This window comes from Eublepharis macularius, chromosome 12 (assembly GCF_028583425.1).
Source record: "Eublepharis macularius isolate TG4126 chromosome 12, MPM_Emac_v1.0, whole genome shotgun sequence".
Lineage (NCBI taxonomy): Eukaryota > Metazoa > Chordata > Lepidosauria > Squamata > Eublepharidae > Eublepharis > Eublepharis macularius.
The window spans coordinates 23206568-23231462 of record NC_072801.1 but is presented as its reverse complement, the minus strand read 5'-3'; the positions used below and the strand labels follow the sequence as shown (position 1 = coordinate 23231462).

Below are 24895 nucleotides of genomic sequence, written 5' to 3'. Positions count from 1 at the left end.
GAAGTCATGGACTATAAACTTGGAAGACCTAGTTCTGTCCTGAAGTCAACAATCTATATTGGGCAAGTCACTCATTCCACTGTCAACATCCCTGCTATAAACAGGAATAATTCAGATCAAACCTGCTTAATTTAATCTGTGACTAAGGGCAGGGAACCAAAAGTTTTTTAAAAGTTTTGGCATCTACCATTTCCACCATATTTTCCCATTGTAAGCCACTGTATCTTGCTTTACTCCTTCCTTCTTGTACTCTTACTTTTACTCCTTCCTTACTTTCACTTCCCTTGATACACACAACCTATCAGGATGGCCCTGCTACAATATAGAACAGGGCGCCCATACCTTGAAGAGTTGGGTGAGAGCTAGAGAATTTTTACCAGGGCTGATTTTCTCATATCTGAAGCAGGGCTTTTTTTCAGGGGAACGGAGTTCCAGAACCTCTTGAACATGGTCACATGGCTGGTGGCCCCGCCCCCTGATCGCCAGACAGAGGGGAGTTTAGGGCAATCTAAACTCCCCTCTGTCTGGAGATCAGGGGGCGGGGCCACCAGCCATGCAACCATTTTCTCCGAGGGCAACCCACTGAGTTCCACCACCTCTTTTCCCAGAAAAAAGCCCTGATCTGAAGTACTGTGTCATAACAAATTTTGCATGATGAGATTCCCAATTCTACAAACCCTTCCTCCATTTATATCCTTCATGTCATGATGGTGGGCTTTTAGCCTTGGCGAATATGACCAAATGAAGTTACCTTCTACTGAACAAGGCCCAAGCTTCAGTCAGACCATTTGTCCGTATAGCAAAGGACTGGCAGCAGCTCTCTGAGGTCTCAGTTAGAGGTCCTTCACGTCACCTTCTAGCTGATCCTTTTAACTGGAGGTGCTGGGGACTGAACCTGGGGCCTTCCATGTGCCAAACAGGTGCTCCAGCACTGAGCCACAGCCCTACTAACGTGGTTGTAGCAGGCAGAGGTATATGTTGTTGGTTTTGGAGAATGGGTTTGAGAGATCCATATGCAAAATGCTCAGTGGTTAGACCCCGAACCCCTGAACCTGGAACCTCTCTGCTTGCCGTACTTTTCTGACAGGAGGGCAGCTCAGCCAGCCGGAACTAGAACCCTCACTGTGCCTGCTGCTTCCACAGAATCCTCTTAGCTCATTACACCCTAGAAGGCGCTTAGCGTTCAGATACATTCCGTTTCAATGCACAACGTCAGTTTTGCTGGAACTTTAAACATTGGGAAGCGAAGCATGTTTCTGCCTCCAATTGTATCCTGGTTACACAAAGCCCTTGTAAGGCAGCAGTTTGTCATCTCAGTAGGGCTTGTGGATATTCCGATCCACCGATCTTTGTTAGCAGCTCCTCTTTCCCAAACCAGAACTCTCCATCCTCTTTTTAACTTCCTTTTTCATCCAGAGGTTTTTTTTTTCTGTGTGTGGGGTACATCTTGTCATTAGTAGAGTGATCAAATGCGGCTAGGTTGTGCAATCCCTTTCTTGTCAGGCATAACTGCGTGTTCCCACCCTGGCTATCTGACTAATGCCTCCAAGATCCCTTTATCCTCAGCTTGACTACCTTCACAGGGCTTTCTGTGGGCAAGAAATCCCTCTGTGGGTGATCCTCAGCACCATATGTAAGCCAGCCCTTGCTGATCTTCAGTATGTTCCCTTCTTGGGACACCATTAGTCAGTCCCTTCCCTACCAATAATCTGTGCTATCTTCTGAAGATATTAATAGTGGGGGAGGGGGGCTTGAGTATTAGGGGTACTGTCAAGGCCAAGCTTTGGGGTGCAAGTCGAGGGCCTCAGTTCACAGGCTTGGCAGGGGGAGGCTGTAATATTTGCATTTGAAATATACATTACCATCTATCTAAAAGGAGTCTCCCCCCCTTTTCATTACCATGTTCTTTTCTGCCTTTTAAAAAAGAAATCCTGCCTCGTGTCATATACGCCAGCAACTTTCCTTAAGAAGTGTCTCTAACCCTGTCAGAAACGTGGCTGCAAACGGTTTAGCCATTGGCGCTTCACAAACCTTCTTGGATCGGAGAACATTTTAGAATCCCTCTTACTGTTCTGACTGAAACTTTCAGCCCTGTGTTTCTTCTTCTTTTTGTTTTTTTTTTTTAAAGAAAGTAGTTCAAAACCAACAGAGCTGGAATTCATTTTATTGTGGAGTCTTTTGAAGCCTTGCTTTTGCAATCAGTAGGCATTGTTTCAGAGACTTTTGGAGGTGTTTCTGTGTTTTGTACACGGCAAAGAATGTACATTTGAGGCATAATTCAATATTGGTCTTACACATGGATTAGACAGACCTCCAGTTGGAGACCTCAAGCCAGCTGTATACCTGCCAGAGATGGCCTTTTACCTGCAACCTGAGCTTGACTCTCCCATTCTTTTAGTCGTCATTGGTTGGGATTCTTAATTTAAGGTGGGGCTGTTTTAGGAACCAACCAAAGAGCTCCTGCTAGCACAATTACAGAAGGGTTTTTTTTTTTTAAAGGTGGTGGGTGGTAGAGTGGGCAGGGGAAATGAAAAAAACCTGGAGAGAGAGAAAAACAAAGAGGGAAAGTAAATTGGATGAGCAGAACTGGAAAGTGAGAAAGTGGAGTAGGTGGTTTGGCGTATGCTTTGGAAGTTGATGGAGTCCCTTGATACCTTCGTGGAGCCAACAAATGGGATAGATCAGCCCTGTAAGTTTTCCTCAGCATTCCTTTTCAGAACTCTGATATGCTTATGATTTCTTTCTTTCAGTGGAGGATTGTTGAAGTTAGCAGTAGCTTAAGGCCTCAGGGAGAGGGTTTTCACACATTTCGAGGCCTTTTAAAAGCCACTTTTCACTACCTTGTCCCACTTCACCCTCATTTAAATGGTATATGTGACTGGAGACCAATCTGCTGGGGGTGACGAACTAGTGAAGCTGATAGATCTGGATGATATACACCTAGAGTTGCCAACTCTGGGTTCGGAAATTCCTGGAGATTTGGGGGTGGAGTCTTGGGGAGGGACCTCAGCGTGGATCTGAAGCTATGAAATCTGTTGTCTGAAGGTGCCATTTCCTCCAGAGGAATTGATCTCTGTTGTCTGGAGGCCAGTTATAGTTCCAGTAGATCTCTGGGTCCCACATGGAGGCTGACAGCACTATGTTCACCTGAAGGTTCTACAAGAACTCAGGTGAGAAATTGATGCTCTCCTTACCAAAAAAAGGTAACTTGTCACTGAAATCAACCTCCTTACTGAAGGATCAAAAAATAGCAAAGGGACCCCCAAAATTACAGACAAGTTATCCTTTAATGTTGTGGTAATGTTTTAAATATTTTAATACTTTGATATCTGCCTCCTTGGGGACCCTGTTTGGGTGGAAAGGCAGCATATCAAGTAAGTAAATAAATAATTAAGTTACCTTAATGTCTGTTCTGAGTAAATTGGTGGAAACTGTTATATTATTAAAGACAGAATTATGAAGCATACAGAGGAATAAGTCCTCCCGAGGAAGAATAATAACAACATTTGATTTACGTACCGCTCTTTAGAACAACTTAATGCCACACTCAGAGAAGTTTACAAAGTATGTTATTATTATCCTCATCACAATCAACCTGTGAGGTGGGTGGGGCTGAGAGAAAGCTGTGATTGATCCAAGGTCAACCAGCCAGCTTAAAGCGGAGGAGTGGGGAATCAAACCCAGTTCTCCAGATTAGAGTCCTGCCACTCTTAACTAGAGATGGGCACGAACCAGAAAAAAACCAAACCGTGTGGTTCGTGGTTCGTCAAATTTCACGAACCACGAACTTTCATGAACCTGCCCCTGGTTCGCGAACCGGTTCATTTGGTTCGTGAAAATGGCACATGCAGGTCAGAAAATCATCACTTCTGGGTCAGCAGAAGGTCACTTCCGGGTCAGCAGAAGGTCTGCAGGAAGTCCATCCCCTGTTGCCTAGGAAACTGATTGATTGGCACCAGGCTGTCTGCAGTGACGAACCAAAAAGCCCCGTCTGACGGGGAGGGCGGTCTAAAAATGTAATTAATTAAATAAATAAATAATAAATAAAAATAGAACCAAAACGAACCAGCCTAAAGTTTATGGTGGTTTGTCAGAAATGGGATCTGACGAACCATGGTTCGTGAAGCACGAACCGGCCTGGTTCATGCTTAATTTTGGTTCGTATTTCGGTTCATGCCCATCTCTACTCTTAACCACTACACCAAACTGGCTCTCATGTCCCTAGAGAGTCTTAATAAGCATATGAATACGGGTTAACTGATAGATTCTATAGTGTGCTGGGTCCAGCCTACTTGATAGGAAGGCTTCCAGCTTGAGCCAAAAGAAAAGACAAGGTATTAATATTTTAACTTTGTTCAATGGAGTGGTAGATAGAGCCTTTGCCAAATGCTGCTGAGTGACCTTGGTGGTCACTGGGTAGAGGATGGTTCCTTTTGCAGACTAGAAACTGGTTCAGCAACAGGAAGCTGAGTGTAGGAGTAAAGGAACAGTTCTCAGGCTAAAATGGGGAGGGGAGATCCATGAAAACATGACAGATAGAACGTCACCGAGCCGATACACTGCTACGCCAGCGGATATAAGGTGCTTCTTCAAATATGAAAGACCCAAAGTTGCAAAGTAGGGAAACGAAACCCGTGAAGCAAGAAACAAACCAGCAGCCAAGCGGTGGTATATGTTCTCAACATATGAACTGTTCAGAAACGATAAACCTGCATGCGGCGCATTTTAACTCCCATCAGCTATGAGCAAGTTTCAAGCAGCATCCCCCTGTGGATGGGCTGTATATGTGGATTTCTTTGGAAATAACTTTGTCTGTAGCTTCCCCCCCATATGTTCTGTTAGCAGCATCTGTTCAGCTGTGACAATGAATGGGCAATATGGCTGTGTTCCCTCCACACAAGAGTAATTCTGTCCAGTCCTTTAAGCAATTAATTTATTGCCCGTTTGCTTGGAAACCCAAGAGCTTGGTGACAGGTGGACTTTTTCTCTCCTGTTTTGATCCTGTCCAGTGATATGAGTCCTTTAATGTATATCATTCCTCTATTTTACCTCCCAAAATATTTCTGAAGACTTTTCATTGGTTGCTCTGTCGGTTGAAAATGTTTTTTGACTGCTATCTGGCTTGGAGTGAGATAAAAACACACGCAAGCACAAACCTTCCAAAGCCCTGAAGTTTTAAATGTTCATTCTCCTGTATAAATCATAGTGAAATATTTTAGCCATACTTCTGAACTCCGTTCTATTAGTCAGGATTTTTCTTTCTTCTTTTTTTCTGGCAATGACACGTTCATTTGGAGCACAAGATCACAGGTGCAAGAACATCAGAGCCACAAAGATTGAGCCTGTCATATCCCTGGCTGGTTGTGTGATGGTGTGTTTGTGGAGACTAATCGAAATGGCATCAGCTTTTATTTTTCAGATGCCATATCACATTGCAAAACCGTGGGCTCATTTTGCAGTCTGTAAATCTTTTTTTCAGGCATTCCAGTTCTGCACGGAACATTTATGGCCTCAGATATTTTGTTCCTCTCTAAATTCCCAACAGATACAGGTTTCCAAAAATGAATCATTGTTAGTATTAAACCTCTTACTTTTGAAGTTCCTTTCTATTGTTTTCCCACCAAAACAGGTTTTCAGAAGTATCCTATTTACGATACACCTGTGCATTAAGGGTCATGGCTAACCTTCTTTACTATAAAGAAAGCCACATTTCCATGTCGGGCTTCAGAGAAACAAACTGCGGTGATCTCTTCAAACAGACACACACTTCTATAACCAGAGTTTGATAGAAAAGCACATGATACATCCACTGATGAGGAAACTAAGCAGGCCTGGATCTAGGTAGGTAGGTAGGTAGGTAAATTTATTGTATATGGCCATTGGCCTTTACAAAACAAAAACATATATACAAATTACAACCATTAAATTTAAAAGAATTCTAAAACACAAGCAAGACCTGGATTTACTGAGATGCTGTCTTAGAAACTGCTCTTATTTTTCTAGCGGCCAAGACAAAAAAGAGCCACTTTATAGAATACGGAGGCATCAGTGTCAGATAACAGCTAAACTAATTTGTCGGAGTCAGAGAGGGAGTGTGTGTTATTTAGGGTCCTGGACAGGAATTTCTTTCTGGGTTCTGTATACAAGGGACAAGCAAGAACATAACGAAGAAGGTCCTCTACTGATCTACCACATAAACCAGGGGTGGCCAAACTTGCTTAATGTAGGAGCCACATAGAATAAACGTCAGATGTTTGAGAGCCGCAAGACAGTAAGCATTGAAGTAACTTCAGAGGAAGAGGCGGGTTTGGGGGAGTGCCGTGATAGTGACATCACAGGAAGGGGTGGGATTTTGGAGCAGTATGGTGGAAGTGACATAATTGGAAGGGGTGGAGCTTGGGAAGAGCCATCACCTGACCTTTGACGAAAATGATATCACATCCTTGATAGGCTTTACCTCCAAAGTCCCCAGGTATTTTCTGAGTCGGACCTGGCAACCTCAACATTTTTATTGAAAATATTAAAGAATGGAAAGAAAAGGAAAGGGAGGGAAAGACATGGAAAGAAAGAAGGAAAGAAGAGAAGGGAGGGAAGGAAGGAAATAAACTAAATTAAAAAAACTGTACAACCATGGCGATACTCAGAGACCTAAGGGAGCCGCACAATATGTCTAGAAGAACCGCATGCGGCTGCCAAGCTGCAGTTTGGCCACCCCTGGCATAAACCAATGCATTGCTCCTTTGGATTTTTGGAGTACCAGCCTAAAAGTAACTCAGTTGGCATTGTTTCGAATCTCAGTGATGTAAATGCCAAGTAAGAAGCTCTAAGATGTTTTTTAAAAATAAGTTTATACCATGAGGAGACCTCCTGAATCTGGTCTGTGCCTCAATAGGAGACCTCCCGGGAACTTTATGCGTGCTGCTTTCAATTACTTTGCGGAAGAAAGGTGGAGAAATAACTGTAAGAAAGAAATAACCCTCTGACCAGGTTCAGATGTCTGTGTGCTATTTTAGGGCCCGTGGATTGTTGGTCTCATTGTTGTGTTGGTTGAATAAGTCCAGAAGTTTTTACTACATCATCATCATCTTTCTTTAAATAAAAAACATCCTTAAGTTTCTGCTTAGTCCCTTTAAGCAACCTGTCATGCTTTCTCATAAGAACATCCCTGCTGGGTCAGACCAATGGTCCATCTATTCCAGTATCCTTTCTCACACAGTGGCCAAGTAGTTGCCCTGGAGGACTAACAAACAGGGCACAGAGGCCTGGGCCTTCCCTCTGTGCTGCCTCCCTGGGCTGGTATTCAGAGATGTATTGCCTTTAGATAGGAGGGAAGGTGGCATGGTATAGCCAGATCTCGAAAGCCAAGCAAAGTTGGCCCTGGTTAGTACTTGGGCGGGAGACAACCAAGGAAGTCCAGGGTTGCTGTTCAGAGGAATACAATGGCAAATCACCTCTGCTCCTCACTTGCCTTGAAATTCCCTTGCTAAGTCAAGTGTGACTTGATAGCACACATGTACACATTGCCTCTACGTATAAAAGTTCCCTTTGGTCATCATGTCTAGATACCATTGATGGATCTCTCTCCTCCATGAATGTGCCCAATCCCCTTTGAAAAATGTCCATCATTACACCCACTGGCAGTGAATTCCACACCTGTATATGGGGTTATCTCAGAATGGTAAAGTGATCTTGAAGAATCCACTCTGAGCCAGGGGGCATCTGGGGTGGACAGGGAGCCAAGTGGCTCAGGTGAGTGTGGTTCGGAGCACCACTGTTTATACTCTCCAGGCAGCTGATCATGTGACTTGTGCAAGCTTATGATGGAATAAATTCTGTTCGTCTTTAAGATGCCACAGAACTCCCGTTTTGTTTACTGAAACAGGTATCCACCTGGAATTGTTACTTGGGTGTTTGTGTATGTTTCCTGCCATTGATCTTTTTGCTGTTCTAAAAACAAGCTGTCCATTGAAGCTACTGATGAAGCATCATGCATCTGACAAAGAGAACTGTGATTCTCGAAATCTTATGCTACAGTAAAGTTGGTTAGTCTTAAAGGTGCTACTGGACTCTTTTCCATTGAAGCTACTGCATCATATCTTAGTAAGAGCAAGTCATGGTTTCCAATGTGGGATGCTGCCTCCACTGGCTATGGTCCTGAGTGGATTTTAACATGTCGATAAAAATATTTACTAATAAAATATTTTTCAGTGGTCACTTGCACAAGCTCCCCACCGCCACTGCCACTGCCTCTGCCACCACCATGCATCTAGTTAATTATTTACTCCTTTTTTTGTTTTACAAGCAACTGAGCCAGCAAAATAAAGTTTGCACATTTCCTGTAATCATGGGTTGCAAACAACTGGAGCTTTCTGCCCTGGACTTCAGGGCAAGCATAAAGCGTCGTTGGCTGGTTCAGATATTGCGTGGTTTGCTGGAAACTGAAAAGCAACTCTTTAGCTTGTGATGCCCATGTAGGGAAAGCAGGAGGAGCAATCACACAAATGGGCCTGAAATTCCTTCCAGACTCATTCTCTTTGGTATCATAACTGCACAGAGAAAACAAATCTATATTACAGGGTTCTAAGCCACTAATCCTCACCGATATTCAGAGAAATCCTAAGCAGAGTTACGCCAATCTAAGCTCATTGATTTCAGTTGGCTTAGACTGGAGCGAATCTACTTAGGATTTCACTGATTGACTCGTAATTCTGGGCATTATGTTGAAATCGAGATATATACAACTCTTTTCCTGCCCATACTGAAGGGCTTTCCCCCCCCTTTTCTCCTTCCTGCCAGCCTACATTCTTGTGTTTCAGGTCTAGCTTCCCTCAACTATTTCAAGCTGTGGTTGTGTTGCTCTGCCTGGTTTCTGAAGAGTGCTTCTTAAAATTCTTCTGCACCCACAGTTATATCGGAATAGCAACTCATGCCATCCACCACGGTGTATTCTAGCCCTCTGCAAAGCTGACACCTGCCTGGTCATCTATATCCCTGTGTGTTGGTCCGTTCTTTCATTCTTTGTCCCGTGCTGAGCTGTCAGGCTCTGGCGAGGCTTTGTTGTTTCAGTGTCTAGCATTTCCAAGGCTCAGTCCTCCTCCTGGAGAGGGAGCCAGGTTCATCAGATGGGGAGGTCAGAGAAGGGTTACCCCAGGCCAGGAAAGATCATAGCAAACTCCCAAGAGACTCTCGGAGCAGAGTTTTGCTGTCATTCTCCGGAAAAACATCTGCTTGGCACGAGTAAGGTTCAGACCACTTCAAACAATTGGAGGTCGCATCTGCCTGAAGTCTCAGAGAGTCACTGCCTGTCAGAGTGGATGGTATGGGGCTAGGTGGAAAAATGGTTTGGCTACACTGCAGATTTCCAGTTGTCATTCCAGGAACTCCGGGGTCTCTAGTCCTTGGACGGGAGCTGAGGATCGTTCACAGAGGATTCTCATCCTTGCCGAACTACAGAATTCTTGATTTTTTTTTTTTGGTGCGGGGGTGGGGGAGTCATGACATTTAAACTGATACGAATTTTGGGCATATGGAGAGTTGCATAGAATTGAGAATCCTCTCCCCAAAGACTGGGGATAGATTATACAATTTCTGATTGGCCATTGGGCACCTTGAAGTTCCTTTTTTTACAGCTTTTCCTTCCCCCGTTTGATGCAGATTCAACACAGGACCCTATGCCCTTTGCCTGCTCTTTATAATCACTCTCAACTTCCCTCCAAGCTTATCAGCTTCCTTTCCTTGTCAGGAAAACAAGTGCCTCCCCCTCCACCCCCTTGCAAAAAAAAAATCAAATACCTAAAAATGTTTGTTTAGGGCTTCTCCACCCAGCACATGAGAAGAAGTGTTTCTTCTGCTTCCCCTGATCCTTGGAAAGATTAACATGTCATCCCTCTGCTAAGTCCCGGACCTTACAAATGGGGGCTGGCAGGTGTGTGGAGCTTTTGGAGGGGAAAACAGAGGGGAGTGATTTTTCGGCATTGAGACTGCAAAGCTTAAACTGGCTAATCGGTGTGATGAATCGATTAAAGCATTGATTACAGACCTTGAAAGCTTTTACGCTGAGCTGCACATAGCAGGACTTGGGGAGCTATTAGGTTGGTTCCCAGCTGCTAGAAGGGAAGAGTGGGAGGAGGGGTGGGGTTGCCAACCTCCAGGTGTGCCCTGTCGATCTCCCAAAATGATGGCTTATTTCCAGGCTAGAGATCAGTTGGAGAAACTGGCTGCTTAGGAGTGTGGACTCTATGGCATTATACCCCTCTGAGGTCCCTCCCCCCCCACAAACCCCCACCAGGCTCCACCCCCAAATATCCAGGAATTTTCCAACCTAAAGTTCCCAACCTAGAAAGCCAGTTTGGTGTAGTGGTTTAGAGTGCGGGACTCTGATCTGGAGAACCGGGTTTGATTCCCCACTCCTCCACTTGAAGCCAGCTGGGTGACCTTGGGTCAGTCACAGCTCTCTCAGAGCTCTCTCAGCCCCACCCTGTGAAGATAATAACAACACACTCTGTAAACCACTCTCTGTGAGTTTTAAGTTGTCCTGAAGGGTGGTATATATATCGAATGTCATTGTTGTTGTTGTTGTTGTTGTTGTTAACCCTAGTGGGAAGTTCAGTGCATGTGTGCGCGTGCCCTCAGAGTTTCCCCGTTTCAGTGAAGCAGACTTGGTGGGCATGGGGGCTTCATTTCCAGTGAAAATAGTGGATAGGAACAATTGTCTAGTTTTTGTTATGTGCATGTATTTCCACACAACGCGTGGGGTCTTCTAGACTGGGACCAGTATTTATCATCATTTTCCTTTTGCAGCCTCACTTAAGGTTGCTGGAGGGCTTTACTTTGCATAGATAATATTGCATTCTGTGTTGGACTGTCAGCAACATCATATGGTGGTTCCTCTGCAAGGCTTGGAATCTCGGCAATGAGTTCTGTTTCTTGACAGGTGTCTGAAGACTTTGCCTGGACCAGATATAGTGCTTTGCATCACTTGAATGACTTCCTCCCATTTTAATTACAAACTTGCCTAAATGTAAGGAGATAACAGGGTGGTTTAATTAAGTGATTGATAGGCTGTTCTGCATCTTACCTTCATTGCTGGAAAAGGACGTGTTTTAAAACCCTAGTGGGGGGGGTGTCATTGTGTTATGTGAAAGCTAGGGTTGTCTTGCTAGAGATTCACTAGATCTCCACCTCTTTCCTTCTCAGGGGTATACTTGATGGAGGTAGAGTATGTAAAAACTCCTGAGGCTGTTTGCTTCAGCTGTGGTGCGGTTTCAGAGGGGTGGGGGGAGTTGGACGTATGGAATCCAAAAGAAAACCTGCAGAAGCGGGATGTAGAAATATGTTGTGCAGCTTGGAGTAAGAGTGTGAAGGATAAAGTATTGCATTGGGATAGGGAGACCTGGATAGGGTAGGGCTTCACGTCTTGAACCCAGGACCATTGTGGATCAGATGCTGCGTTCAGAGGAGGTAACCATAGACCATTCCAGGCAGGAGTTTGACTTAGCAGTCCATGATCTCCCTGGCTTGGGATGTCAAGTGATGGTGGAGGACCAATCGAGTTATAAAAATTCTCATATGCTTTGTCATCTTCCTTCAGTCAAGCTGCCTGCTCTGTCACTGCTCCCTCTTAAGATTGTCAAACTCCTAATGGGGCTTGGAGATCTCTTGGAACTGCAGTTGATCTCCAGACAGCATCTCAGGCAGCAGCATGTGGAAACATAACAACAACAACATTCCTGCCACTCCTAACCACTACACCAAACTGGCTAGAGTGGATAGCTCTTGGACATCAGCGCATGAGGAGAAATGGTTGAGAATGTTGACCCTTTTATGGAGGACAGGTGTACAAGGGACTATTAGCCATGATAGTTACGTGAAACATCCATGTTTAGAGGGAAAGTACCTCATTTGGGAGGGGGCGTACGCTGGTGGGTCCTTAAGCTCGAATTCCAGAACGCAACTACATCATGCTGGGAATGAGATAATTCCCAGTGCCACATGGGAGCGCATGTGTGTGCTTCGAAGTTTCCAGCCCTGTTCCTACACCTCCCAACCCACTGCCAGCCAGGTGAGAGGAGGCAAGAGGCGGAGGCTGGGAGTGGGGGATCCCCACCCTCATTGGAGGCTGGTAACTCTTTGGAGACAGGGAGTGTGTACCTCTGTGGAGTCCTCAGGCACATTGTGGTTGGCCACTCTGGGAGACACACCTGAACACATGAAGTTGCCTTCTGCTGTGTCAGATGATTGGTCTACCAAAGTCAGTCTTATTTATTCTGACTGGCAGAAGCAATCCAGGATCTCAGCCAAAGGTCCTTCACATCACCTACCACCTGATTCTTTCAACTGGAGATGCCAGGAATTGAACCTGGGACCTTCTGCATGCCAAGCAGGTGATCTACCATTATGCCACAGTCCCTGCCCAAGAAGAGTTGAGGCAGGAGTGTTCAGCTATGTGGGCTGTAGCGTACTGGGAGCTTCAAGCAAAAAGGCTTTCATAGCAAGGTTCTGTACAGCTACATTCCGATTGGCCATGTTGTTGAGCTGACCAGTCAGGATTCCCCTACAGACTAATGAACTAGCGAATAGGGTTTCTGGATACCGGGTGTTTGCTATTGGTTGAGTTTAAGTGTGGGCGTGTTCAGGAGGGGAGTTGAGCGTTCTGTAACTGCTGTTTTGATGTTTATGCTTTGGGTGGCGATGTTCCTGTTAATAAAAGAGTTATTGGAAATCACTTGAACTGTTGTACCCACTACATACGCTATGTGGGCCTTTATTCTAAATCCAGTGTGGCACTTCTGATGTCCTTAACTTTCTACCTTTTCTGTCTTTCTTACTCAGGGAAGTACATTAAGAAAACGGAAGATGTATGAAGAATTCCTCAGCAAGGTCTCCATTTTGGGTAGGTGTTTTTTATTTTTCATTGTTTGCGCTGATATCGTAGGTGAACAGCAACATCAAATGTCAAGAGAATGTATTTAATGCCAACTGATAAAGAATATAATTCATTTAAGATGACACTTTAATAATGTTTTGTGCAGTAGAGTAGGTGAGACTGGAGAGTGTGGGGACAACAGCCCTGTTCAAACATTAAAGATTTGGCGATCGGACTGTGTGTAAGGGGAGATTGCACTAGACATGATTCTCTTGATATACGAGGTCACCATTTTGTGCGAACAGGGTGATGGGCATAATTTCTAGCTTTAGTATGTGCAATAAGGAGACCAGTGTTTTAAGGGTGTGTGTTTGCTGTGCTGGCAAACACGCCCCATGCCCTATTTACACAAAATGGTGGCCACTTATATCAGCAGTGTTGCAGGTAGCATGCTCTCCCATGATAGCAAGTTGGATCACCAAAATCATAACTGCTGAGCTGGTAAAGCAGAATTAGTGGATGAGAAACCACTTGGAGCACAATCCAGAATCCCTGCTGAGGTAATCCTTCTCCTCCAGTGCTTGCCCACAGACGTCAATTCCTGTTTTGTATCTGGGCTCCTTGGATTAATTTGATCCATGGTGGGCATTTACAGAACAAGAGCTCTAACCAGCCTTGGGTGGGAGCTGTCATAGCACTGGCTTTGACGGGTGTGGAGTCTCCCACATATGACCAGTATTGTGGCACATCATGGCCGTTTCCACACAGCTTACCTTGTTGTGGAAAATAGCGAAATCTCACGCGAAATCTCACGAGAAGATGCTGTTATCACGCGAGAAAACGCTGTTATTGCACAAGAAGACGCGATAACAGCATCTTCTCGCGTGATTTCGCGTGAGATTTCGCTATTTTCCACAACAAGGTAAGCTGTATGGAAACAGCCTATCTCCTCACAACAGCCCTGTCAGGTTGGTAACTTAAAGCTGGTCTAAAGTCCCTGGTTGTGTTGACAGGCTGACATAGGGGGTGAACATGCTGTGGACCAGAGTCCCCAACTTTTTAAAGCCTGTGACACCTTTGGAATTCTGACACAGGGTAGTGGGCGCAGCCACAAAATGGCTGCCAGAGGAGGCAGAACCAACCATAAAATGGCTGCCATAGGAGGCAGAGCCACACACATACAGAGGAAGCCCAAGTGTAAGGGAGAATACACGGAGAAAATAACACTGAGAAAGAAGTGTAAGAGAGAATAAAACAAACACTGTGGTGGCAGCTGCCACTAAAGCAAAGTTATTTTGACCTGCGTGGCTGATCAGATCTTAAGTGGACAATCAGAAGCCCTGCTGGGCAGGAGACCCACCTGGGCCTACCCACTTTCTAAAAAAACTTTGTGGGTGCCAATAAAGTTGGGCACCATGGCATCCATAGGCGCCATGCTGGGGATTTCTGCTGTAGACACATCTGCAGCCATCCATGACAGGACGAAAACTCTGCATATAAGAGCTCATAGCAGCAACTCAGTCGCCCACTTGCCGAGAAGTAAGGTGTGGAAAGAGAAAAGTCAGATTTTCCTCTTCAGCCTCGCACACACAGGGGAGTTTTCTATAAGTTCAGCCCTTCCTGGAAGATTTGAGTGGATATTCCCCCCTCCCCCAATCCTTGCACTCATTTCTCATGTGGGCAGCCGGAAAGGCAGGGAGTGTGGAAAGATAGGGATGTGCCATGAGCAATCAGTTTTCCAGCTGACAGGTGAGAAATTATTTTCTTCAGCCGAAAGGGATTCTCATTAGCCTTTAATGGGAGTGCAACAAACTTGAGTGGGCTGAGACAAATCCATTATTTTTCTTCTCCTGGTTTCTTTTATTCTGTCCTCTGGCATTCCTCAAACATGGATTTTGTGGCTTTTTATTTCCACAACAGTAACAAAAAAGCACCAGTCAGCACAGCCCCACCAAAACGTGTGTGTGTGTGTGTGTGTGTGCGCTCGCAGTTTGAAGATACGAAAACTATCTTGCGTAGCTTTCCTAGGCTGGACTTGCCTAGGAAAGTCTCATGAGAGCATGGCCTCACTGGCTTCTGAGATCATTTCTGCTTCTTGGATCTTTTCAAGGCTCTGGCCTTTCAGAAGACCCTGGAAGCAGGAAGAGGTAGCACATATTCAGGGGATCATGAGCAGCACAGGAAGGTGGCATGGTATAGCCCGATCCTGTCAGATCTCAGAAGCTCAGAAGGGTTAGTAATTGGATGGGTGACCACCAAGGAAGACTTTGCAGAAGAACGCACTGGCAAACCACCTTTGCTTCTCTCTTGCCTTGAAAGCCCCTTTGCATGCATGCACACACACACATGGGTGGCACACATTCCTGATATGCATGGTTGGAATGCCAAAAAAGTGTTTTCTTCTAACTTGGCTTCCCTGAACGTGTATCTGTCCCAAATCCCTTTCTCTTCCTTGGCTCTTTACCCTTCCGTTCTGACTCTACCTTACATCTTCAGTCTTTGAAGCTGGTTATACCACTAGCTCTTGCTCACTGTTGCATAGGTCTTTACATATTTATTTATTTATTTGATTTTTAGCCCTCCCTCCCCACGAGCAGGCTCAGGGTGGGGTACAATAAAATGCTTGATACTCATTAAAACATTTAGAACATTTAAAAATCCAAAACCCTAAAACATGTGCGGTCAACATCTCGGGGTTCAATAATGTACTTGATACACCCTTAAAACATTTAAATACATTTAAAATCCAAAGACAATGATACATATGCGATCAGCATCTCAGATGGTAGCCCCCTCCAATTTCCCCAATCCTAATGTAAACAAAAGAGGGGAGAGTGGGGCCACAGTTAATAACATTCCAGTGACTGTGTTTGTAGGAAGGTCAGATGATTTCATAGCTCCTCTGGCTGGAGACCGGCCCAAGTACAGGACCTCTGTCTTTGCCAGGTTCAACTTCAGCCAGCTCTGTTTTACCTATCCAGCTATGACCTCCAAAGCTCTCACTCGGACATCTGGGGCAGAGTCAGGCCGGCCGCTCATCAACAGATACAACTAGGTGTCATCCACCTATTGGTGATAACCCAATCTGAAACTTTGCACCAAATGGGCAAGGGGGCGCATATAAAGGTTGATTAACAAAGGGGAGAGTATCGTCCCTTGTGCGATGCTGCTCACCACCAGCTGGCGTGTGCATAAGCTCTCCCCGAGCGCCACCCTCTGTCCCCAACCGCAGAGAAAGGAGACAAGCCACTGCAAGGCAGTCTCTCAAATCCCCACATCGGCAAGGCGGTGGGTCAGGAGTTCCTATGAACCATTTTGAACGCTGTGGAAAGATCCAACAGAACCAGCAGTGCCGATCTGCCTCGATCCAGATGCCTGGGAAGCTTGTCTGTGAGGGTGACCAGCACCGTCTCCGTCCCATGACCTGGGTGGAAGCTGGATTGGAATGGGTCCAGGATGGAAGAATCCTTCAGGAAGACCTGCAGCTGTTCCACCACCGCCCGCTCAATCACATACTGGGAGAAGTTCTTCTACCATGCTACCCTGTGCTCAATATCTTCGGGGCAGTGTTGCCAGGTCTCCCTAGATGGGCATGATGACACTTCAGTGTTTTCCACAGAAGTGACATCATGTTGTCACCAACAGTGCCCCTCCCCATTTCCCTGCCCCCAGACTCCCACTGGTTACCAGGCCTCCTTAAGGGAGGGGCAAAAGGAGGCTGAGAAAATGCACTTGAATTTCTTAACAGATCTTGAAAAAAGAAAGGACAGTTTTAGAACTTTCAGGGCTTAGTAGAAGGCTTGGAATATCAATCCATGTACTTATGAAATGTTTAGGACTGGCAAAGTGCCTTCTTTGCTGCTTATTTCCAATCATAAATGAAGAGTGCCAATTATGGAAAATTATAGCAAGTGTTTTGAAAGTCCCCTGCACCTGTGCTGTTGAGATATAATTGTCTCAATTAAACCTTTTAAATCACATCCAAAGGGTAAAGTTCTTTAGATGTGGACTTCCATAATCGTGTGAAGTCAGTGGTTCTCAGACTTTCTGAAGTGCGACTACTTGTAAATTTACTCTGCTTTTCGGGGCACACATCTAAACTTGATTTTGGGAGCTATTGCATGCCACTTCCCAACTCCTCAGCATAACATGCAGGTATTATGCATTAGTTCACACCGATCAAGATGCTCTCTTATTGTTCTGGTTCAGTATTAATAAATATATAGTGTTCCGAGCAAAAATCCTACACATTTTTTGAGGTTTTAATAAACTCTTATTAATATAATAATAAATTCATAACATGATAATAACAAGAACATGAACAAGGACAATAACAGTAACAACTAGGATGATGTGCAAAAGCCATTAACAACCATACATTTGATAACTGTTTTCTGAAGAAAGGGTAGACTAAAGTCCATAAAGTAAGTATTCAGAGAGGTTCCTATGAATTATTTAAATAAGTCTTGACCAAGAAGAATTATAAGTCCAAATTAATAACCATTTGATATGGAAGCTTTGTTAATAACAATTAATTATTTGACAGAAAGTCCAGAAATGGTTTCCATTTTGTATAGAAATTTGTTGTGCAGCATGGCTTTTCCCTACATTTAATGTCCTTCTCTTGCACATTCTTTCTATCAGCTCACTTTAATGAGGCGTCTCCAGACACACAAGACAAAACGTGGATTTATCAGGGACAGGAAGCCCTGAACAAGGAAGCATTGCTGGAGAACTAGAACTCATGGCACTGAATCTTTAAATGTCTCTAGGATTTTTAAAAAATGATTTTTGAATACAGGGCAATTTAGCAACCTTGAGGCATCTTAAATACTAACAGAGATTTTTTTTCTGACATAAGGGCTTCACAAAACAGACCAGTCAGAAGAAGTAAGATCAGATTCACAAGCACTCATGGTGGGATAAGGTGCCATTGAGCACCTTATTTCGATATAAGAGACAAACAGGGCTACCCTTCTGGAACTGTAATCTGCTGTATTATAGTCAATGCTTAATGGAAACATCTCAAATTATTTTGCATGTCTAACAAGCAGATAGGCTGCCATGAAGATCTCAGTCCCCAGTATCAGAGCAAAAGTCTGCATTTCTATTATGTATTATTGTGCTTGATGCATTGCTATTGGTCTTTTTTAATTGCTTCTTTCCCCCCATGATTAGCAGTGCAAAAATTGTACTCTTTAATGTTCCCCTGCTTTCATTCTGGTTTCCTTTAAAGTGATTTTGTCCTACCTAGGAAGCAAAGAGCAACTGGGGGTGGTAGTGGAGGGAATTATCTGAATGCTATAAAATTACATTTAAAAATACAAAGCTTGGCAATTACAAATTCTAATAGAATATGCATTTTATATCTATTATTGTGCTTTGGGATTTGGACCACACAAACTTAAAAAATAAAATTTCTTCATGGTAAATCCCTTTGCAGACAATTTGCTTTGCAATTTAATGGTTAAGGATTAGAGAGGGGCATGAACTGGGAAAATTCCAAACTACGCAGTTTGTGGTTCACCACGTTCACAAACCACAAACTTTCATGAACTTGACCCGGTTCACGAACCAGTTAAAGAAAACATCATTTCCGGGTCAGCAGAAGGTCTGCGGAGCGCCCATCCCCCTGTTGCCTAGGAAACTGATTGATCAGTGCCAGGCTGTCTGCAGTGATGAACCAAACGAACCAGGCTAAAATTCGTCATGGTTTGTGAAAAACGAGCTCCCATGAACCTCCAGTTCGCGAATCACAAACCAGCCCAGTTTGTGATGAACTTCAGTTCATATTTTGGTTCATGCCTGCCTCTATTAAGGATACACACAGGATTGCAGAGTTTTATAAAGCCAATCCACAAAAACATTTGAAGTGACTCCTTTCTAGATGGATAGTGCAATCCTAGCCATGTTTACTAATAAATACATCCTACTGAGTTCAATGGGACTTAGTTCGTAGTGGGCATGCTCAAGAGTGCAGCCTGAACTATGTTTACATTTTAATAGTATGCGTGTGGTTTGAAAGTTGTTCTTCTCTATTTTCTTGAGCTTGTTTATAATAAGCCACCTTGACCTTGTATTGGTGGGGAAAGGCAGGTAAGAAGAAATACTTCAATTAATAAATAAATATAGTTGTTGGGGTGAAGAGAGCCTTTGGATAGATGCACTGAAATCCTTACTGTGCTGATTATTCTCTTTAAAAAGAATCACTGGACAAATGGGAACGATTGACCGTCGCAGATGCCCTAGAACCGGTACAGTTTGAAGATGGAGAAAAAATCGTGGTGCAAGGTGAACCTGGAGATGACTTTTTCATCATCACGGAGGTAAGACTGACCTTCGAACACCAAGTGTTTGCCAACAAACGACAATGTGAATGAAATTGCCTTGGGTTTGTTTGGAGGGTTTTTGAGTGGGATGAGGGTTGTTGCTGTTATAGTATACATTTATTGTTCTTTGTGTTCTTTTGGGACGTTGGTAGTAAGCTGCCTCTGAAGCTGTGGCTAAGGGGAAAAAAGGAAGGGTACCCTTGGTTAGGTTCCAGGCTCCAAGCTGCCTCTAGGGTCAATGCATTAGAACGTGTTTTACAAGACTTTGAAATTCAGCAGCCTGTACTTTAGAGCAGCATTTTTCAGACTTTCTCCCTTCAGGAAACACCAGCCACATCGGTTTGCCTGTTGGAGAACCTCAGACACGGCAAGGGGAAAATTTTATGTTGGAAAAGATGTTCTAGGGCGTTTGTGTGTGTGACTGACCAGACCTGTTGTTCCTCACCATGTAAAATATCTGAGAACGCCTCCATCTTTGCACTCCATGGTTACATTCTGCAGGGGAGGATCTGTAAGGGTGGCCAAGATAACTTTAAGGGAAGCTTATCCACCGCAACTGATCTCATCGTTGAAGAATCCCTGATAAGCTTCCGAGGAATCCCATTTCCTGGGAAGACAGTTTGAAAGCTACTGCTTTGGGGAGGGGGGCAGGTGGGGAGAGATTGCAGCATTACTTTCTGCTGGTTGCTTCCATAGGATTTCTTCTGTCTGGAGTGTGTTGATTGTCCGGGTATAGCCAATTCCCCACAAGCCACATGGCGAATGCAGTGGTTCCCATTATGTAAATACAAACACATGTGCTGTCAAGTTGCATCCGATTTATGGTGACCCCAGCAAGAGGCTTTCAAGGCAAGTGAGAAGCAGAGGTGGTTTGCTATTGACTTCCTCTGCAGAGTCCTCCTTGGTGGTCCCCCATCCAAGCACTGACCCTGCTTAGCTTCCAAGAGCTGTCGAGATTGGGCTAGAACATGCTACCTTCCTTTCTTCTGATTTCCTTTAGTCAATGTAAAAGGCCAAAGAACTGTAAGGTTGTCATGGGTTGTATCATCACAGTGGGAAAATTGTGCAGAATCCCACACATGATGGACTACTTCTGTTTTCCAGTCTTTGCCTTTTGTTTTTATATCATTGTGAGAAGCTGTTGCATAGTGTTGATTAGGGTTGCCCACTCAGGATTGGAAAATTCCTGGAGATTTAGAAGTGGATCCTGGGAAGGGTGATGTTTGGGGAAGGGAAGGAACTCAGTGGGGTATAATACCTTGGAGTCGACACTCTAGATTTCTCCAGGGGAACTGACCTCTGTAGTCTGGGGATCAGTTGCTATTCTGGGAGATCTCCAGGCCCTACTGGTAAGTTGGCAACCTTAGTCATGGTGGGGCATATTATGATTTTCCTTTTTCATCTTAAGTTTGTTTTGCACTGTCATGGAATGACCACATATGCCTTTGCATGTTCTGCCATGTTCTGTGTTGGCTCCATGTTGACCCCTCCTGTGGGTACCAGGTACTTAAATTTCCGTTAAGGCCATCACCATGCATGGATCTTGGACCCTGGGAAGGCTGATACAGAAGCTTTCTGTATTTCCCTGCAATTGCTCTGTACAAATTGCATTCACAATATATATCTATAAATGTCTTCTGTTTCATACCTCTTGAACGGTCAAATCACAGCTTCCCTGGTGAATCTTGGGAACTGTAGTAACGCAAGTTGCCAAAAACAGACTTTTTGAGTGGTCATCTCCAACCAGACCACAATTCCCAGGATTCCCCCATGAAGAGAAAAATCACCATTAGACTAATTTGTGTTTCCCATGTACATATGCCGGCTGATTCTTCAGTTCCGCTCAGTTCTCATCAGTTTGAGGCTGCAATTTAAAACCTCATTTCACAGGGAATTTATAGCCATAACATATCTGGAGAATTTAACACTCTCTGCTGAAATCCTGGAGGAGTGCTTCCCTCCCTCTCGTCTTGATATCCACCACCCCAGCTGTTTCCAAGCAGAATGAAATACAAAGGGGAGAAAACAAAACCGAATGCGTTTAGGAATCAAGTAAACGTTATTAATTGGGCTCAACATAGACGTCGCCTTCTGTTTAACTTGTATCGTTGCTCAGTTGTTATCCTGCGGTGATGCGATGTTGGAAATAGTTCTGAGAAGGGTGGTGGTTTGGGGGAGCCACCAGCAAAACAGCAGGAAGAAACAAAGCTTCAGTTTGGGCTGATGGCAATATTCTTTTCACTGGCACGTACCCCTTTGATGCTAAGGGAGAAATAAGAGTTTCCGCTGCAGCCTGCCATTTCTGATAGCCACAGGAGTTAGGAGCAGAGGGTGGAAAAGGCACGGAGGGGCGAAGTAAAGACGCACACATCCCTTCGAATTCAGGAGGGAGGAATTTGACCACGTCTTACTCAAGGACATTTCACAGATTACATTTTCTAACCCAAGTATTGGTCAATAATTCTTTCTTTACTTCCTCCCAAGTGTCTGAAATTGCCACACCTGGGGCAAGTAGTGCGGTACAAAGGTGTGCCCTATTTTAGTTTTCTTTAGGATGCTGCGAGGGACCAGATTGGCTCATGCACAGAGCTTGATATTTGGGCTTGGCAAGGCCTTTCCTCCAAGCTGTACTAGCCAATGGCTTCTGTTTTAACAACAACAACAAAAGAGCTATAAGGGATCCCAATGGTCATTTAATCCAACCCCACACAACAGGAAATTCACAGCAATCCCCCTCCCCCAGTGACTCTGGCTCAAGGAAGGAAAAACCCTCCAGGATTCCTGAACAATCTGGCCTGGAGGAAAATTCCTTCATTACCACAAAATGCTGATTGTCATTGGCATTATCCTGGGCACATAAGAGGGCCACGAGAACTGAGCGGCGATGATGATGATGATGATGATGATGTTTTCCTGGACAGGCCAGATGAGTGGTGAGGGCAGTGGAGGCTGGTGGGGGCAGGAGGCGGGGCAGCTGGCAGCTCAGTTGGGATGTGGTGTCACTCCAGGGCAGCGGCTCCCAACCTTTTTGGCACCAGGGACCGGTTTCATGGAAGACAATTTTTCCACGAAACCGGGAAATGGTTTTGTGGAAACCAGGGATGGTTTCAGGATGATGCGATTGTGTACTTTATTTCTATTATTACGTTATAATATATAATGAAATAATTATACAACTCACCACAATGTAGAATCAGTGGGAGCCCTGCGCTTGTTTTCTTGCAACTAGACAGTCCCGTCTAGGGGTGATAGGAGACAGTGACACCCAAAGTGTGTTGCTTATGTCCAGTCTACTCCGTAATCTCATTTTGGTTGCTGTCACTGCAGAAAACCCTGCTTCACAAAGGGAGGATGTTGGAAATGGAAGCAGGATTGTCAGTGCTTTTGTGGCAATCTCAGGATATTCCCCTTTGACTTTAATCCAGCCATTCACCCCCTGTGCGGCCCAGTTGCTAACAGGTCACGGACTGGTACCAGTCTGCGGCCCAGGGGTTGGGGACCCCTGCTCTAGGGCATCTGTTACTCCTATAGCCTGTGGTGTACCATTGAGTCCACCCTCTGAAGCTGTTTCCTCCAGGGGAACTGAGATCTACAGTTAGGAGTTTTAATTCCATGCCCTACCTGGAAGTTGAAAACACTAGTGCGATGGTAGCTGTCGCTGGCTTGAGCCATTTTAATTCCTTTCTTTAAAACCTTCCTAGTTGAAATGTGAGTTAGACATTTCCTAAATAAAAGAAACTGGCCTACCTGATAGCGTTGTTGGAAAAATTGCAACAAGTTAATGGCTTGAATGTTCCAAATCTCTCTATGAAAATTGATGTCAGATTATGATTTTTAATTATTTTATCATTACTGTTAGTATACACAATTTCAGCCAGCATTTTAGAATGTTTGTCATTCCAAAAACAACCAGGAGATCTGATTTCTTTGCCAGCAAGCCGGAATAACAGATGAAAGAAAAGTAACGGCTTTCCAGTCTACCCTAACCTCCCATCATTTTCTCTGTCTTCAGACATTGGTTGGCTCTTGTTTCCCACCCAGCTTTTCACACAACAACCTCAGGCTTTCCCAGACGGGGCAGATGTGGAATGCATCTGCTGGATTTCAAGGTCATGGAATTATCCTGTTGGAGAGTCCTGGCACGGAGGTGCAAACCTTTAAGCGGCATGCAACGATTGTTGCCGTAAAGAATTAGATTTTGGCAAGTGAACCTCACAACAGATGCACAGTTCCCAAAAAACAAATTTGCTGTCATATTATAAAACTCACGCTGTAGTATACACAACGCTCAGGAGATTTTGCCTGTCAGATTTCATCTAAAGCAAACTTTTTGTCTGTGTGCGCTATTATTATTTTCTAAGCATTTATCTTCCAAGCCTGGCTGTATATTTCAGTAGGTTTTTGCTAATTTACCCATTCTTCTATGAAGCAACTTTTTGTACATCATGATTGGAAAATGGGCGGAATCTTGACACAGTGCGAAGTCACATAATAGCTATCTCCCTACGTGTTCATCGCCTCCATTCTCTGGCAGACAATGTAGCCTATCAGGGCATTGGGCTTAGATTGTGGGAAGGAGGTATAAATCCCTACTTTTAGAGTGATCCTGGAGAACCCTCATCCTCATGCAGCCTAATCTACCTTGCAGGGCTGTAGTGAGGATGAATGGATGGGGAACTGGGGAACAGAACTATGCATGCTGGCCTGAGCTCTTTGAAAGAAGGATACATCAAAATAAATATTTTATGACATTCCAGATTTGGAGTGCAGGTTGCCCCGTCTTCCCAAATTGCTCCTAAGTAGGACCCTTTCCTTTTTCCCATATAAGCAACAAAAGGAGTCGGTCAGTCAATCTTTATTACTGCCCATACAAAAGCAGAACAAACAGAAAGAGGACGTTGAAGCAACTAAATTCAGTCAAGACTTCAAACCATATTTTCTGGTAACCTCTGTTTAGGACCCGAATCATGGCTTGAGCTTCCAAACATGCAAGAGGCAAACTATAGTCTGGAGCAGCTCGTCTGCTTTCTTTCCTGCCCCCCCCCATTCTAAGTTCAGTCCCAGCTCCATAACAGGGCACCCTCTTGACATAAAGTGATGACCCCAACCCCATCTAGTCATGCCGAACCGTGGTTAGCACAAACTATAGTTTGCAATCGCGTTGCAAGCAATGGTTTTTGATTCTGGATTGCTTACCAGTTGCAAACCATGGTTTGTCAGCTCAGACCTCGCTGGGGGGCATAGTTAGCATAATTGTGATTTGAGCCAGTGTAAATAGAGTAGAACATGGTCCCAAGTGTGCTCTAAGCTTATCACGACATCTTCCCACTCATAAGGATAAGGTGTTGAGCTGGCCCTGTGGGAAGTTCTCTACAGACGCTTCCTAAGTAAGGAAGTTCTTCTCAGGACCTCCTAGGCTGACTCAGGGGCACAGAACTTAGGAAGGAAGAGGTCTGATTCAGCTGCCCGAGAATGCTAAAGCCCACAGCTGTGGCAAGCCGTTCTTGTTCTCTCTGCTCCCACGCTTCCCCCATATCAGATCCTTTGGCTCGAGTTATCATCAGCAACCACCATATATGGTATGCAGCGATGTCACGGAACTCCTCAAAGTATGCCTCGAGAGCCCCCCTGATAATGGTTGCATGTCGAGCGCTTCACCATGCTGGATTAGCAGTTGGGCCCATGCCATACTGTTGATGGG

General features: G+C 44.6%; 1 protein-coding gene across 1 annotated transcript in view; it reads left to right on the top strand.

The window, feature by feature from the left end:
- PRKAR1B (protein kinase cAMP-dependent type I regulatory subunit beta) overlaps positions 1–24895 on the top strand; it is a 116918-nt gene that overhangs the window by 66012 nt on the left and 26011 nt on the right. The window contains exons 8-9 of the mRNA XM_054995620.1: positions 12832–12892; positions 19070–19191. Of these exons, the coding sequence (XP_054851595.1) occupies positions 12832–12892; positions 19070–19191 (183 nt within the window). The remainder of the gene's footprint in view (positions 1–12831; positions 12893–19069; positions 19192–24895) is intronic.